At 56.9% G+C, this 12999-nt stretch overlaps 1 protein-coding gene across 1 annotated transcript in view; it reads left to right on the plus strand.

The window, feature by feature from the left end:
• The window catches only part of LOC127762283 (cysteine-rich receptor-like protein kinase 10), a 40361-nt gene that overhangs the window by 20429 nt on the left and 6933 nt on the right, over window positions 1-12999 (plus strand). The window contains exon 3 of the mRNA XM_052286725.1: window positions 8215-8283. Within this exon, the coding sequence (XP_052142685.1) occupies window positions 8215-8283 (69 nt within the window). The remainder of the gene's footprint in view (window positions 1-8214; window positions 8284-12999) is intronic.

The following is a 12999-nucleotide window of genomic DNA, read 5'->3' on the forward strand; positions in this document are numbered from 1 at the left end:
CAGCGCCAATGCCAATGCATCCTAGCTTGCCGCGTCCCTTGACAGCGATTGACGCAATCGGACGGTGAAGCAAACGAACCAAACCCAATCGCCCACACTGAACTCCAATGCACGATGCTTGCCGTCATACGCAGCCTTGTAAGTCTGTTGAGCTTGTTCTAAACGATCGCGAAACGCCCTCAGGAAGTCATCCCGCTCCTGTAACATCTGTTGAACTGCGCGCAGACGAGATGAACTCGAATTGTAGGCACGCAGCGTCGGCAGCTCGTGACAATAGACGACGTGGAACGGCAATGTCCGAAGTGATGACTGATACGACATGTTGTAGCAATACACCGCGCATGGTTGCCATCGAAGCCATTGACACGGACCATTCCTAGTGAAACATCGAAGATACATCACGATGATCTTGTTAGTCACCTCGGACTGGCCATCGGATTGAGGGTGAAGGGCTGATGAAAGATTCGGCTGCACACCCGCCAACCAGAAAATTTCACGCCAAAAAGGGCTGCTGAAGACTGGATCTTGGTCGATGACGATGGAGACCGGAACACCGTGCAAGCGGACGATCTCCGCGAAGAAGGCAGCTGCTACCGATGTCGTCGTGTACGGATGAGAACGGGATGAAGTGGGCACCGTTACGATGACCGTCTTGCCATGTTCTCGCGGGAGCCCCTCGACGAAGTCCATAGCGATGTCAGCCCACTCCGCCGAAGGCACCGGCAAGGATTGCAGCAGGTCGGCCGGTTGGAGGTGCTCCGTCTTGTTCCATTGGCACATGCGGCACGCGCGCACGAAATCTTGCACCGTCACTCTGTCCCGCGCGATATGGAAATCCGCACGAAGGCGAGATAGGGTCTTTTGTGTTAGTATTTCAATGGTTACTCTCATTGATAAGAGGATGGCACTCAAGATGGGGCAATTTTCTGGTTTTCTTCCATTCACAAACTCAAAGCCATGCCGTCCCGGGGGAGGTTAGATACATATATATATATATATATATATATATATATCCATAGTTGGCTGGATGGCTGGAAGCTAGTCTAAAATTCGAAATTTGAAAGCATAAAGCATAAAGGAGATGCTAGCAGAGATGCTGTACTAAGATGCTAAAAGTAAAACTGAAAGATGCTAAAAACAACACTGAAAGGATGCTGTCATAAAAGGAGAAAAACAACCTAAAAGCAAGGGAAGGACCACAAAGACCAAAGACCACAAGGCTTATTCCATCATTCTCCCCCTAAGTCTTGTGCGTCGTCTTGTGGGAAAGTTGGGTCATCCCGATCCTAGAGCAAAGCTTAAAGAACTTGATCCTCCCAAGGGGCTTGGTGAGCAAATCCGCAAGCTGGTCTTTGGTGTTGATGTAGCTCGCTTTGATGCTCCCTTCCTCTAAGTAGCCTCGAATGAAGTGGTACCTCACCCGGATGTGCTTGCTCCGTTCATGAAAAACGGGGTTCTTTGCTAGGGCCAGAGCGGACTTGCTGTCCACCCTGAGCTCCACCGCTCCAGTGTCTCTGCCGAGGAGATCACCAAGCAGTCGAGCAAGCCAGAGCGCCTGGGTCGAAGCGGTGGAGGCTGCTATGTACTCGGCCTCGCAGCTGGACAGGGCCACCACCTGTTGCTTGACCGACTGCCAGCTAACGAGGTACTCGCCGAGGAAGAAGAGAATCCTACTCGTGCTCTTGCTGGTGTCGATGTTGCCGGCGTGGTCGCTGTCGCTGTACCCGACGAAGTGTGCCTTGCCAGGACACCTCGGGTAGTAGAGACCGTGGTCGAGAGTCCCCGCAACGTAGCGGATGATCCTCTTCACAGCCTGCTGATGCTCCGTCGTTGGTCGCTGCATGAACCGACTAACGTAGCCGACGGAGAATGCCAAGTCCGGTCGTGTGTGGGTGAGGTAGCGACGGCTCCCCACAAGACGCCGGTACTGCGTAGCATCTACCTCCTCCGTCGTGCTATCGTGGCACAGCTTCAGTCTCTCCATCGGAGTGAGAGCTGGGTTGCAGTCGGTGAGCCTAGCCAACTCAACGACACACTTGGCGTAGGCGGTCTGTCGAAGTGTGATCCCGGAGTCGTCCTGGTGCACCTCGATCCCTAGGTAGGAGAGAGGCCCCAGATCACTCATCTGGAAGGTGGCCTTCATCTCTTCCTTGAACACCGCCACCTCCGCATCCTTGGTGCTCGTGATCACCAAGTCGTCGACGTAGACACCCACCAGCAAGGCATTTCCTTTATTGCCCTGCCGGTAGATGGCCGCCTCGTGCGGGCTTTGCTTGAAGCCCATCCCCTTGAGCTTGGAATCCAACTTGGCATTCCATGCCCTCGGTGCCTGCCGCCTACGAAGCACGGATACGGCAAATCAGCTGCGTGTCTGTGTCCGACACGCGATCGGATACGGACACGTATCAGACACGGCTGGATACGTGTCCTGGACGTATCTGTATTTTTCATGATTTTGAAATAAATAAAATAATTCCCGATAACGTTTTTGATACGGTCCCGATACATCTAATCCAAATCTTCCGCCCGTATCAAAGAACCGCGTGCGCGTGTGCGTGGCGGCAAATCCACCCAGCTTGCGCCGACTCTCAGCCTCTCATCCCCAACGCTCCAGCGCCGTCATCGTCAATGGGCTGCGCCAGCGCCACCACGGTAGGCTCCGTCTCTTATCCGACGTCGGCACAACACCATCACCACCGACGCCCCTCATCGCTGCCGGGCTTTCCCATCGACAGTCACCGCCACCGAGTTGTGCTGGGGCCGCGCGTTGGGCTGCGCCTCCAACTGCTATGCCAGCACAACACCATCACTGCCATGCTCTGCGACAGTGTAATACTGCAATGCTCTTCTTTCTTCTTTTAAGAGTTTTAGTAGATCTGGAAGACTGCAATGCTCTTCATCTTTTCTTAGTATAAGTACTATCTTTTTTTTTCTTAGATCCCATGGATTATCGATCTGTAAGCTCAAGTGCTAGTGCATCTAGTCATCCTAGTGGTGGCTGCTAATTTTGCTGTTGATTTATCAAGAGGAACTAGTGGTCCAGCAAGGGCAAGCAACCTCTTGAATGCTGCCCGTGTGAGGTATGTTGAGTTCACGGAGAAAACAGGGAAAGGCCAGGGAGGGAATCTAGGAATGTAAGGTTTAGATGAAGGCATTGAGATGTTTGGATGTACCGTTGAACTATTAATTTATTATGGTCTATGCATTATTTGTGGTCTAGCACTAATTTACAATGCATTGTTGCCCTGTTTTTACTAATTTTCTGTATTTTTATTTTTTATTTATACATATATTAACATATCCCCGTATCCTTATATTTTGGAAAATGCCGTATCCCCGTGTCACCGTGTCCGTATCCCCGTATCTGGGTAACGTAGCCTGCCACAAGCCGTAGAGGGCCTTGTGCAGGCGTAGCACCTTGCCCTCCTTGTCGGGGATCGCGAAACCCGGTGGCTGGTGCACATAGACCTCCTCCTTCAACTCATTGTTCAGAAACGCCGACTTGACGTCCATGTGATGGACGCACCAGCCTTCCTGAGCAGCCAGCGCAAGGAGGAGTCGCACGGATTCCATCCTTGCCACGGGGGCGAAGGCATCGTCGAAGTCGATCCCCTTCTGCTGCACGAAACCACATGCCACCAAGCGAGCCTTGTGCTTGACAATGGCTCCGGCTTTATCCCTCTTCAGCTTGAACACCCACTTAAGGGTGATCGCGCGGTGACCACGAGGGAGGTCAGCAAGCTCCTAGGTGCGGTTCTCCTGAACCGCGTCCATCTCCGACTGCATCGCGGCACGCCATGCCGCGTGTCCCTCGGCCTCTGCGAAAGACCGAGGCTCACCATCGTCGCACGCAAGGTGCAACTGCGCCTCCAGGTCGCGAGGCACTAGTCCTGGCACTGGCTGGTCGCCGAGGAGGTCCTTCATCGTACGGTACCGCAGCAGCTCGCCGTTGTGGTATGCGTCGATGCGCTTCTCGTCATGGGAGAGAGGAGTAGCGAACTCCACTAGGCTGTGCTCAACGCGAGCTGGCGTCAGAGTGGACGTGCCCGGAGGAGTGGCTGTTGGTGCTGGAGTGCGTGGGGTCGCCGGCTGTGGTGGTGTCGGCGCAGAGCTCGTCGTAGTTGAAGTCGTGGCTCGAGGGTATGTCGGTGTAGGAGTCGGTGGAGGCTCGGGGACTAGGGTAAACACGCTCGGTGAAGAACAGCTGCCTACTCTCCCAGCTCCCTTGAAGTGGACGTACTCGACAATGAAGTCGTCGTATGTCGGAGTCGAACCATCGTCCACCGCCTTGTCCCATGCCCACCCTCGCCCTTCGTCGAACACTACGTCGCGCGCCGTGTGCATACGCTGTGTCTCCGGGTTGAGAATGCGGTAGGCCTTCGAGCCTTCCGCGTAGCCGATGAACACCCCTGGAGTGCTCCTGTCGTCGAGCTCGCCGATGTGGCCAAGCTCCTTGGCGAACGCGAGGCAGCCGAAGACCCACAGGTGGGAGACCGCCGACTTGCGCCCATGCCAAGCCTCGTACGGTGTCCTGCCGTCTAGGGCCTTGGTAGGCGAGCGGTTGAGGATGTAGACGGCCGTCACCACCGCCTCTCCCCAGAAGATGGCCGGCATCCCCCTCTGCTTGAGGAGAGCCTGAGCCATCCCCACAACCGTCTGGTTGCGCCGCTCGACGACACCGTTTTGCTGCGGGCTGTACGGCGTGGTGTAGTGGCGCTGAATGCCCTCATCAGTGCAGTACGACACGAATTCAGTCGCCGTGAATTCGCCGCCGTTGTCGGTGCACAGCACGCGCAACTTGCGGCCATACTCCGCCTCCGCAGCAGCCTGCGCACGCCTGATGGCGTCCGCAGCCTCTCCCTTGCTGCCGAGGACCATCACCCACATGTAGTGGGAGAGGTCGTCGACGAGCAGTAGGAAGTAACGTCGTCCTCCTGGTGTGGCCGGTGTCACTGGGCCACACAAGTCCTTGTGCACGAGCTCGAGCCGCTCCTTGGCTCGGAAGCCCGTCTGCTGGGGAAAGGGGAGCCGCCTCTGCTTCGTTACCACGCAGACGTCGCAGAGCTGCTCCACGTGGTCAAGGCACGGCAGGCCTCGCACCATCTCCTTGGCACTGAGCCGCTTCAGGGCCTCGAAGTGGAGGTGCCCAAAGCGCTCGTGCCACTGCCACGCCTCGTCATCCCGACGAGCGGCGAGGCACACTGGTTGTGCCACCTGCACACTGAGGATGTAGAGTCGATTGGTGCCTCTGGTTACCTTGGCAAGAAGGTGACGACGGCGATTCCAAATCCTCATGACTCCGTGCTCGACCAACACGCGTGAGCCATTCTCATCCAGTTGCCCCATGCTGATGATAGAGTTGCTCAACGCGGGGATGTAGTAGACTCCGGTTAGCAGCCTGTGTTCACCGGACTTAGCGGTGAAGGTGACGGAGCCAACGCCCTTGATCTCCATGCCGGAGGCGTCCCCAAACTTGACAGAGCCTCGGACGCTGGAGTCAAGTTCGGTGAAGAACTCCCGTCGGCCGGTCATGTGATGGGTTGCGCCGGTCACGAGCTACCACCCATCAGCCTTGTCGTCGCTGGAGCCGTTGCAGAGGGAGAGGAGTACCTTCGGCTCATCAAGGTGGAGGAAAGCTGCTGCGGCCGGTGCCGCTGGAGGTAGCTCGATGCTTGCATGTGCTACGAGCAGAACCGGCTCTTCCTCCTCCGCCTATGCGACGTGGGCCTGGCCGCGTCGTGGCTGTCGACAGTCTTTGGCCCAATGGCCAAGCTTGCCACAGTTGCGGCAGGCGTCGTCTTGTGCCGGCTTGTGGTTGCCGGCGGCGCCGCCTTGGGTGCCTCTGCGAGCGCCACCCTCGGCGCATTTCCGCGCCCACCATAGCTGGACACCTCCCCGCGGCTTGCGGCCGCCTGTCGGGGGAGATGACTCCCCCTTCCTCTCGTCTCCCTGGCTGGCCTCCCACTGCTCCCGAGTGAGATGGAGCTTCCCGCCAATGGTTATAGGCCCCGAGAGAGGCTGTGGCTCATCTCGACGGCTCTCTCCTCGTCGTAGGTGTTGTCGCCATACTGCACCATCTTCTGCAAAAGAGTGTTGAGACGGAGGGCAAAGTCATCAACATCCTCACCTGGCCTTCAAGCTAGGTTCTCTAACTCCTTGCGGAGTGCCTGCAGTGTGGACTTGCGGGCGCGATCGCTACCGATGCGTGCCGCAGCGATAGCATCCCAGGCCTCCTTGGCAGTCCACTTCTGAGGAAGCAAGAACTGTAACTCGGGTGGGACTGCGGCACTGAGGGCATCCAGCGGCCGTCAATCCTCGTCGTAGTCGACGTCGTCGTACCGAACTGCCTCCCACATGTGCCGCACCTGGAGCCTCACCCTCATGACCGCAGCCCACTCGATGTAGTTGGTTTTGGCAAGGGTAGGCTGTCACACCCCAAAGTTCTTTCCTAAGCCTAAATTGAAGTTATAAATGGTCTCAAGAAAATACTTGTGTAAATCAAGAGAAAACCTTAATAAATTAACGCAAATAATAATCGGAATTGGCATGTGGAATTTTTCTTGAGTTCTACATGTCAAAACTCACTAACAGGATTTTTAGTGGAATTTTCAGAGCCCTAGAAATAATTTTAACCAATTAAAATTGAGCACATGCAATTTTAATCCCAGGAAAAATCCTTTTTCCTTCTTTTTCCTTTTTCTTTCTTTTCTTTTCTCTTTTTCCTTTGAATGGGCCGCCGGCCCATTCCTCTTTTTTTTTCTCCCCCTCCTCCCGCTGGGCCGGCCGAAGGCCGAGGCCCAGCTAAGCCGCGCGGGCCGGCCGCCCGCCTCCCCTCTCTCCCCAGGACACCGACAGGTGGGCCCCACCTGTCGGGGTCGTCCCCTTCCTCCGGCCGCCCGTTCCCACGTTGCCACCACCGCCGAAATCGCCGCTGTGCCCACGTCCCGCCCCCTCCGGGCCACGTCGGCCGCCCCGGTCGTGCGCCGCGCCTCCCGCGCCCACCTCCCCTCTCTCTCCCGCCCGCGCCCGTGCCCGGGATGGCCAGGATTCGATTTTCGAATCCCGCCTCTCTCTCTCTCTCTCTCTCTTCTCCCACTCCCCCACGTCGGCCGGCGATTCTCGCCTCTCCCGGCCACGTCCGGCCCCCTCTCTCCCTATTTAAGCTCCGACGTCGCCCCCTCTCTCTTTTTCCCCATTTCACCGAACTCCCTCGTGCTCCCCATCACTCCCGCGCCGTGCATCCACCCGCCGCCGCCTTTCCCGCCGCTCCGGCCGCCGCTAGCCGCTGCTAGGTTCGCCGCAGCGCCGCGCCGTCGCCGCCGTCGGGTTCGCGTGGCCGAGATCCACCCCGTCCACCCCTCCTTCGTCGAGGTTCGCCGCCGGAGCGCCGTTCTCACCGTGCGACGGTGAGAGCCGCCATGTCCGCCGCCTTCGGCCATGGTTTCCCATCGCCGTGGTTCATCTCTCTCCCTCTAATCTCTCTCTTCTCCTTCCTTAGGGCACCCCGAATCCCGTCCGTCGGTTGCCGTCGTCCTCCCGTGGCTCGTCGTCGCCGTTCGCCGTCGTCTTCCTCCACGCCGGCCACCCTCGGTGAGGCTTCCTCTCCCCTCTATTCCCCTCCCTCTCCTTCCTAGCCGCCGCTTAGCACCGCCGCCTTAGCGTCGCCTTCGCGCCGCCGCCTCCGCCGCCGGTTGCCGTCGCCGGCAACGCGTGCGCGCGCCCGCGCCGTCGCCGTCGCCGTGGCCGGTCGGCCGGCCTTGAGCCGAGCCGAGCCGGGTCGCCGCCGTCCGTCCGATCAGCCCCGGGGGCGATCTGGGCCGTCGGTCCCGTGGACCGGCGGTGGACCACCCGCGTGGTCCCGGTCCACGGTGGACCGCCCCCCCCTTTGAGCCGCTACCGAGTGGGCCCCGCGTGCCGGCGCCCCTTTTCCCTCTCTCTTGAGCCGCTGACCGGTGGGCCCCGCATGTCGGTGCCGCCCCCCCTATGATGTCAGCCCTGGGATTTATTGCGCAATAAATGATTTAAGGACTTTTTGTTATAGTAATAAACACAGTGAATCTTCTAAAATTCATAACTAATTCATCCGTGCTCCGTTTAAGCCCATTCAAGTTTCAGTAAATCAAGAAAAATGTGTAGAATCCATTAAAAATGGTTTTGTTCTCTGTTTCAGTAGCCTTATAGCCTGTTTGCAATGTTTGCCTTGTATGTCGCTAGACTCCGGTTCTTCCGACGCTCCGGTGTATTTCGAGATAGTCGCCGAGGTTTCTCCAGCAGCAGAGCAAGGCAAGTCATGCTTGTCACTTGAACATGTTGATCCTATATTGCAAATGCTCTATTGTTTTTCTTCAAATATTGCATTGTTTTATAATGTTACGATGGGGTGTTTACCTATTGTTACAGCCATTCCATTTTGATACCATGCTCCTTTGTTAGCTTGGGTTATAACATGAATAGATTTTGGACTAGGAATTGCTTAGCCATGCTTAGTTCCACTAGCACACAATGGGGAAAGCTCACTAAAATATAGACTTTAGGTTCAATTGGTAAGGTTGGTTTAGTACCACCGTTTTGGTGTTGGTTAATTAAAATGAATCACATGGTGGGCTGTGGGTGCATGGTTTTGCTAGTCGCACCCATGGCAGTTAAGGACCGGTTCGCGGGATGCCCTGGAAGAACTTATCGTACTTACCACAAGCCAGCGTGGGCAACGGCTGGGCTTGTAGTGTAGCTTTCCTCTAGTCGACGCATCCAGGCAAGGGTGGGCGTGATGGAGTGGGGCGGGCCCTGCGACGGCCTCTGTCGCTTCCGGATTCACCTAGGCACGAGAGGGGACTGCCCGTTGCCCGCTGGGGACGGGGGTGAAACCTGAGGTGTGGTGTGCTTGGCTAGAGGGGGTTATGCGAAGGGTCCTGTCACGGCCTCTTTCCGGTATGTCGTGGTGGCATGTCGGCACACGGAAACGTGTCGTGGGGCTGTGTCTTGTGGGCACAGTTGTACACCTCTGATCAGAGTAAAACTATTCGAATAGCCGTGCCCGCGGTTATGGGCGGTCAACCAGATTCACCGTGATTAGTCTCACCCTAGTTTAGTCTAATGAAATTGGATAGTATAGGTGGATGGTTGGGCCTGTTGCAACGTGGGATAGTGTTGGACAGCGGATGATCAATATTAATTAATTATTACAACTGTTTAAATCTTCCAACTTCTGTTTATAAATGCTCACTTTATGCAAATGAACCACTCTAGCTCTCCTTTGATAATTCCCTGCATCATATCCCCATTCCGGTATGACTTGCTGAGTACAGTGGGTAGTACTCAGTCTTGCTCTATTTTTCCCAACCCCAGAGCATGAGTATGTGTCAGATGGAGGTTTCTCCGAGGAGTAGGCTCCGTCCGTGCCGTCGAGGATGTCTGTGGAGTGGTGTTCCCGCTGCAGTTCTAGTCAAGGCTTAGCTCCTGCTGTCTTTCGTTTTTTCCGCTGCATTTATGTAAGACTTTTATAATGGTTGTAAGACGTGGATCTGAATGTCAACATTGTCGTTTGTGTACCCCGGCCGGTCCTGGACGGGGATTTTAATGCACATTCTGCTTGGAATTCTATTCGGGAATTTCTGGGCGTGACATAGGCCACCCATCGCCGGGACCAAGGTCCCTGACCACCGTCTAGACACCGTGGTGGCCATGGCGCCGGTTAGGGGAGGGAGAGCCGCGCTGCTTGCGAGGGCCGCGCTCTCCGTCGAACCAGCCACCTCCACCGGGAGCGCCGCCACCGCGCACTTGCTCCGGGCTGCCGCTGGCACGCCCGCGCCCGCCCGGGTTCCCGTCGGCGGGCGCGCGGTCTCTTGGGCCGCCGCTGCCGTGGGGGTGGGCTGCTGCCCACCGCTCTGCCCGCTCCCGCGCCCTTCCTCTTGCCAGCTCTTCAAGCTCCCTGTCGGCAGTGATGTCGCCGGCGATGGAGCCATTGATGCTGCTGCACAAGGTGTCAACCTCTACCTCCGCCGCACGTGCCGCATCTTCCGCCTCCTCTGCTTCCGCCTCTGCCCTGGCCGCTGCCAATTCCACTGCTGCCAGCCTGGACGCCCTGGCTGCTGCTACAGCGGTCTAAGCCGTTGCTCGCCTGCGCTCTTCTGCTGCAGCGAGCTCGGCGTCCTGCTGACGCCGAGTGCTCGAGGCGACCGAACACCGAGACCGTATGTCGGACATGGCACGCCTTCGGGGAGCTGCTGCTTGGAGAAGTGGAAGGGAAAGGGGAAGGAGGAGCAGCCGGTGCTGCTGCTGCAGCTGGCTGAATGCTCCCTCGAACTTGGGAAGGGGAGGAACAGGAGATATTTAGCCTACAGGAAAGTGTAGCTCTGATACCAGATGTTAGTATTTCAATGGTTACTCTCATTGATAAGAGGATGGCACTCAAGATGGGGCAATTTTCTGGTTTTCTTCCATTCACAAACTCAAAGCCATGCCGTCCCGGGGGAGGTTAGATACATATATATATATATAGCCATAGCTGGCTGGATGGCTGCAAGCTAGTCTAAAATTCGAAATTTGAAAGCATAAAGCATAAAGGAGATGCTAGCAGAGATGCTGTACTAAGATGCTAAAAGTAAAACTGAAAGATGCTAAAAGCAAAACTGAAAGGATGCTGTCCTAAAAGGAGAAAAACAACCTAAAAGCAAGGGAAGGACCACAAAGACCAAAGACCAAAAGGCTTATTCCATCATTTTGTGTTCCCTCAGGTCCCAAGCCATGCGCCAGCTCGAGGATGGTCGGTAATGATGCGGACGACAGCGGCACGAGGACGCAGCCCTTGAATGTGATGAGGCCGTCTGTGAACGCCCAGGCTGGCGGTTTGGCACCCTTGGCGATGTCTTCGCGAATGGCGAACTGGGTGGGTGTGGAGGCTACCTCGCGGGACAGCTCATCGAACAGGGAGAATTGGGGGGCCGATAAGGCGAACGCCTCCGCTAGGTGTTCGTTCCGTCTGGAGAGCGTGTCCGCCACAAAGTTCGCCACTCCCGACTTGTACTGCACGCCAAAGTCAAAGCCGAGGAGCTTGCATGCCCACTGATGTTGTGTAACAGTGGAGAGACGCTGATCCAAGAGGAAGCGGCGCCCCCATAAGTATGGCCGCCAATGGCGGACCGCCTGGACGAGGCCAATCAACTCGCATTCGTAGGCAGCGAGCTTGGCGTGGCGCGACGCAGTCAGCTTGCTAAAGAATGCCACCAGGCCGGCGCCTTGATGGAGAACAGCGCCTAGGCCGAAGCCCGACGTGTCACACTCCACGATGAACTCCTTGTCGAAGTCCGGGAGCTGGAGGACTGGGGTTGCCGTGAGTGCGTGTTGTAGCTGCCGGAACGCCGATGCCGCGGCGTTAGACCAGTGAAAGCCCTCCTTCCGCAGCAGCGCTGTGAGGGGCGCGGCAATGGTGCCGAAGTTGCGGATGAAACGACGTAGTAGCCCGCCAAGCCGAGGAAGCCCCTGACAATGCGCGTGTTTTTGGGCAGCGGTGGACGGAGGAGGCCGGGGTAGTTGACACGGGAAGGAGCGAAACCAACCAATGCCGGCCACGTCTGGAGCGTACCGTTCCACGGGTTGAGTGGCGAGGGCCAATTGGCCGACTGGCCACTGCTACCGGGTGGTTGGTACTGCTGGGGCGGTAGCTGCTGTTGTCCTTCATTGTTGTTGTTGCAGCGACGATTGCGGTTACCTCCATGTCGACTGGTGTTGTTGCCACGATTTCCAGCGTTGCCATAGCTGGTGGAGTGTGCGGTCTTGCTTCCTAATGGCAACCCCCCACCCCGGAAGTGGAAGGTCGGCCTCCAGTACCGGCAAGGAGAGCAGTAGAAGCTTAGCAAGGACGACCCTTTGTCAGATCTTCGAGCAGAAGTTGAGCATGTACTTCGGAAAATGTGGGGAAAGGTTTCTGCATAGTGAACGCAGATTGCAAGTGACCGAATTTTTCATTCAAACCTTGTATTGCAGTTAGGGAAAGAGTGCGGTCGCCCACATCACCCAAGTCATCTGCCATGGTCTTCAAGAGGCAGCAGTAGTCGTTGATGCTCAAATCATCTTGGTAAAAGATGTAAAACTCGGTGGAGAGGATGAGAGCGCTGGACTCGCGGTTGCCCATGAACTGATATTTGAGGCCACGCCACACGATGCGAGCCGTGGTGTTGTGCGTCATCACGGACTCCAGTAAGTCGACGGAGATGGTGCCGTAGAGCCACAAAACTACAACGCAGTCCATGCGCATCCAATCTTGATGATCCGGCCTGTAGAGATTGGTGAGGACATGATCAGCAAGCGCGTACTTGTCGAGGATGACGAGGATGAGACCACACCATCGTGTGTAGTTGCTGAAGTTGAGATCGAGGGTGACGGGCACGAGAGACTTGATGTTCAGCACCAAGACCGCCTGAGCGTGGAGATTGGCGGTGGCGTCGTCGTCGAGGTCGACGTTGTAGAAGTTCTGGGCGGTAGGGGCAGAAGGAGCAGCACCGGTCATCAGAGGGATGAAGCCACCGTAGCCGGGAGGAGGTGGTGGTGGTGCACCGGCTACCGGAGGAGGAAGACCCACTAGAGGAAGTGTTGCCGATGAAGCGCCGGGCGTGATGAAGAAGCCAGAGACGTCCTGAGCAGGCACAGCGGATGCAGAGGCGTCGGAGGTGCCGTAGAGGCCACCGGTGGCAAGGATGGCCGTGAGCTCCGGCGGTAGTGGGAGAGAGGTCGGCGGCAGTGTCGTGCCTGCGGGGGCAGTGGTGAAGAGCCTTGCAGACATCGTCGCAGCCGTCATGGTGGTGGTCGCGGCCGAGGAAAAAGAGTTGCCGCCGTGGTGGGTGTTGCCGGCGATGAAGGAGGTGTCAGTACCAGCTTCTCGATGAAAGAGGCAAGGGCTTTCCTAGTGGCGCAGGCAACAGTGGTGGACGCCGTGTCGACGACGGAGGCGGCTATGGCTGGGTCGACATTAACCCTAGATGAGGGTTGGAAGGCATCCCGAAC

This window comes from Oryza glaberrima, chromosome 2 (genome assembly GCF_000147395.1).
Source record: "Oryza glaberrima chromosome 2, OglaRS2, whole genome shotgun sequence".
Classification (NCBI taxonomy): Eukaryota; Viridiplantae; Streptophyta; class Magnoliopsida; order Poales; family Poaceae; genus Oryza; species Oryza glaberrima.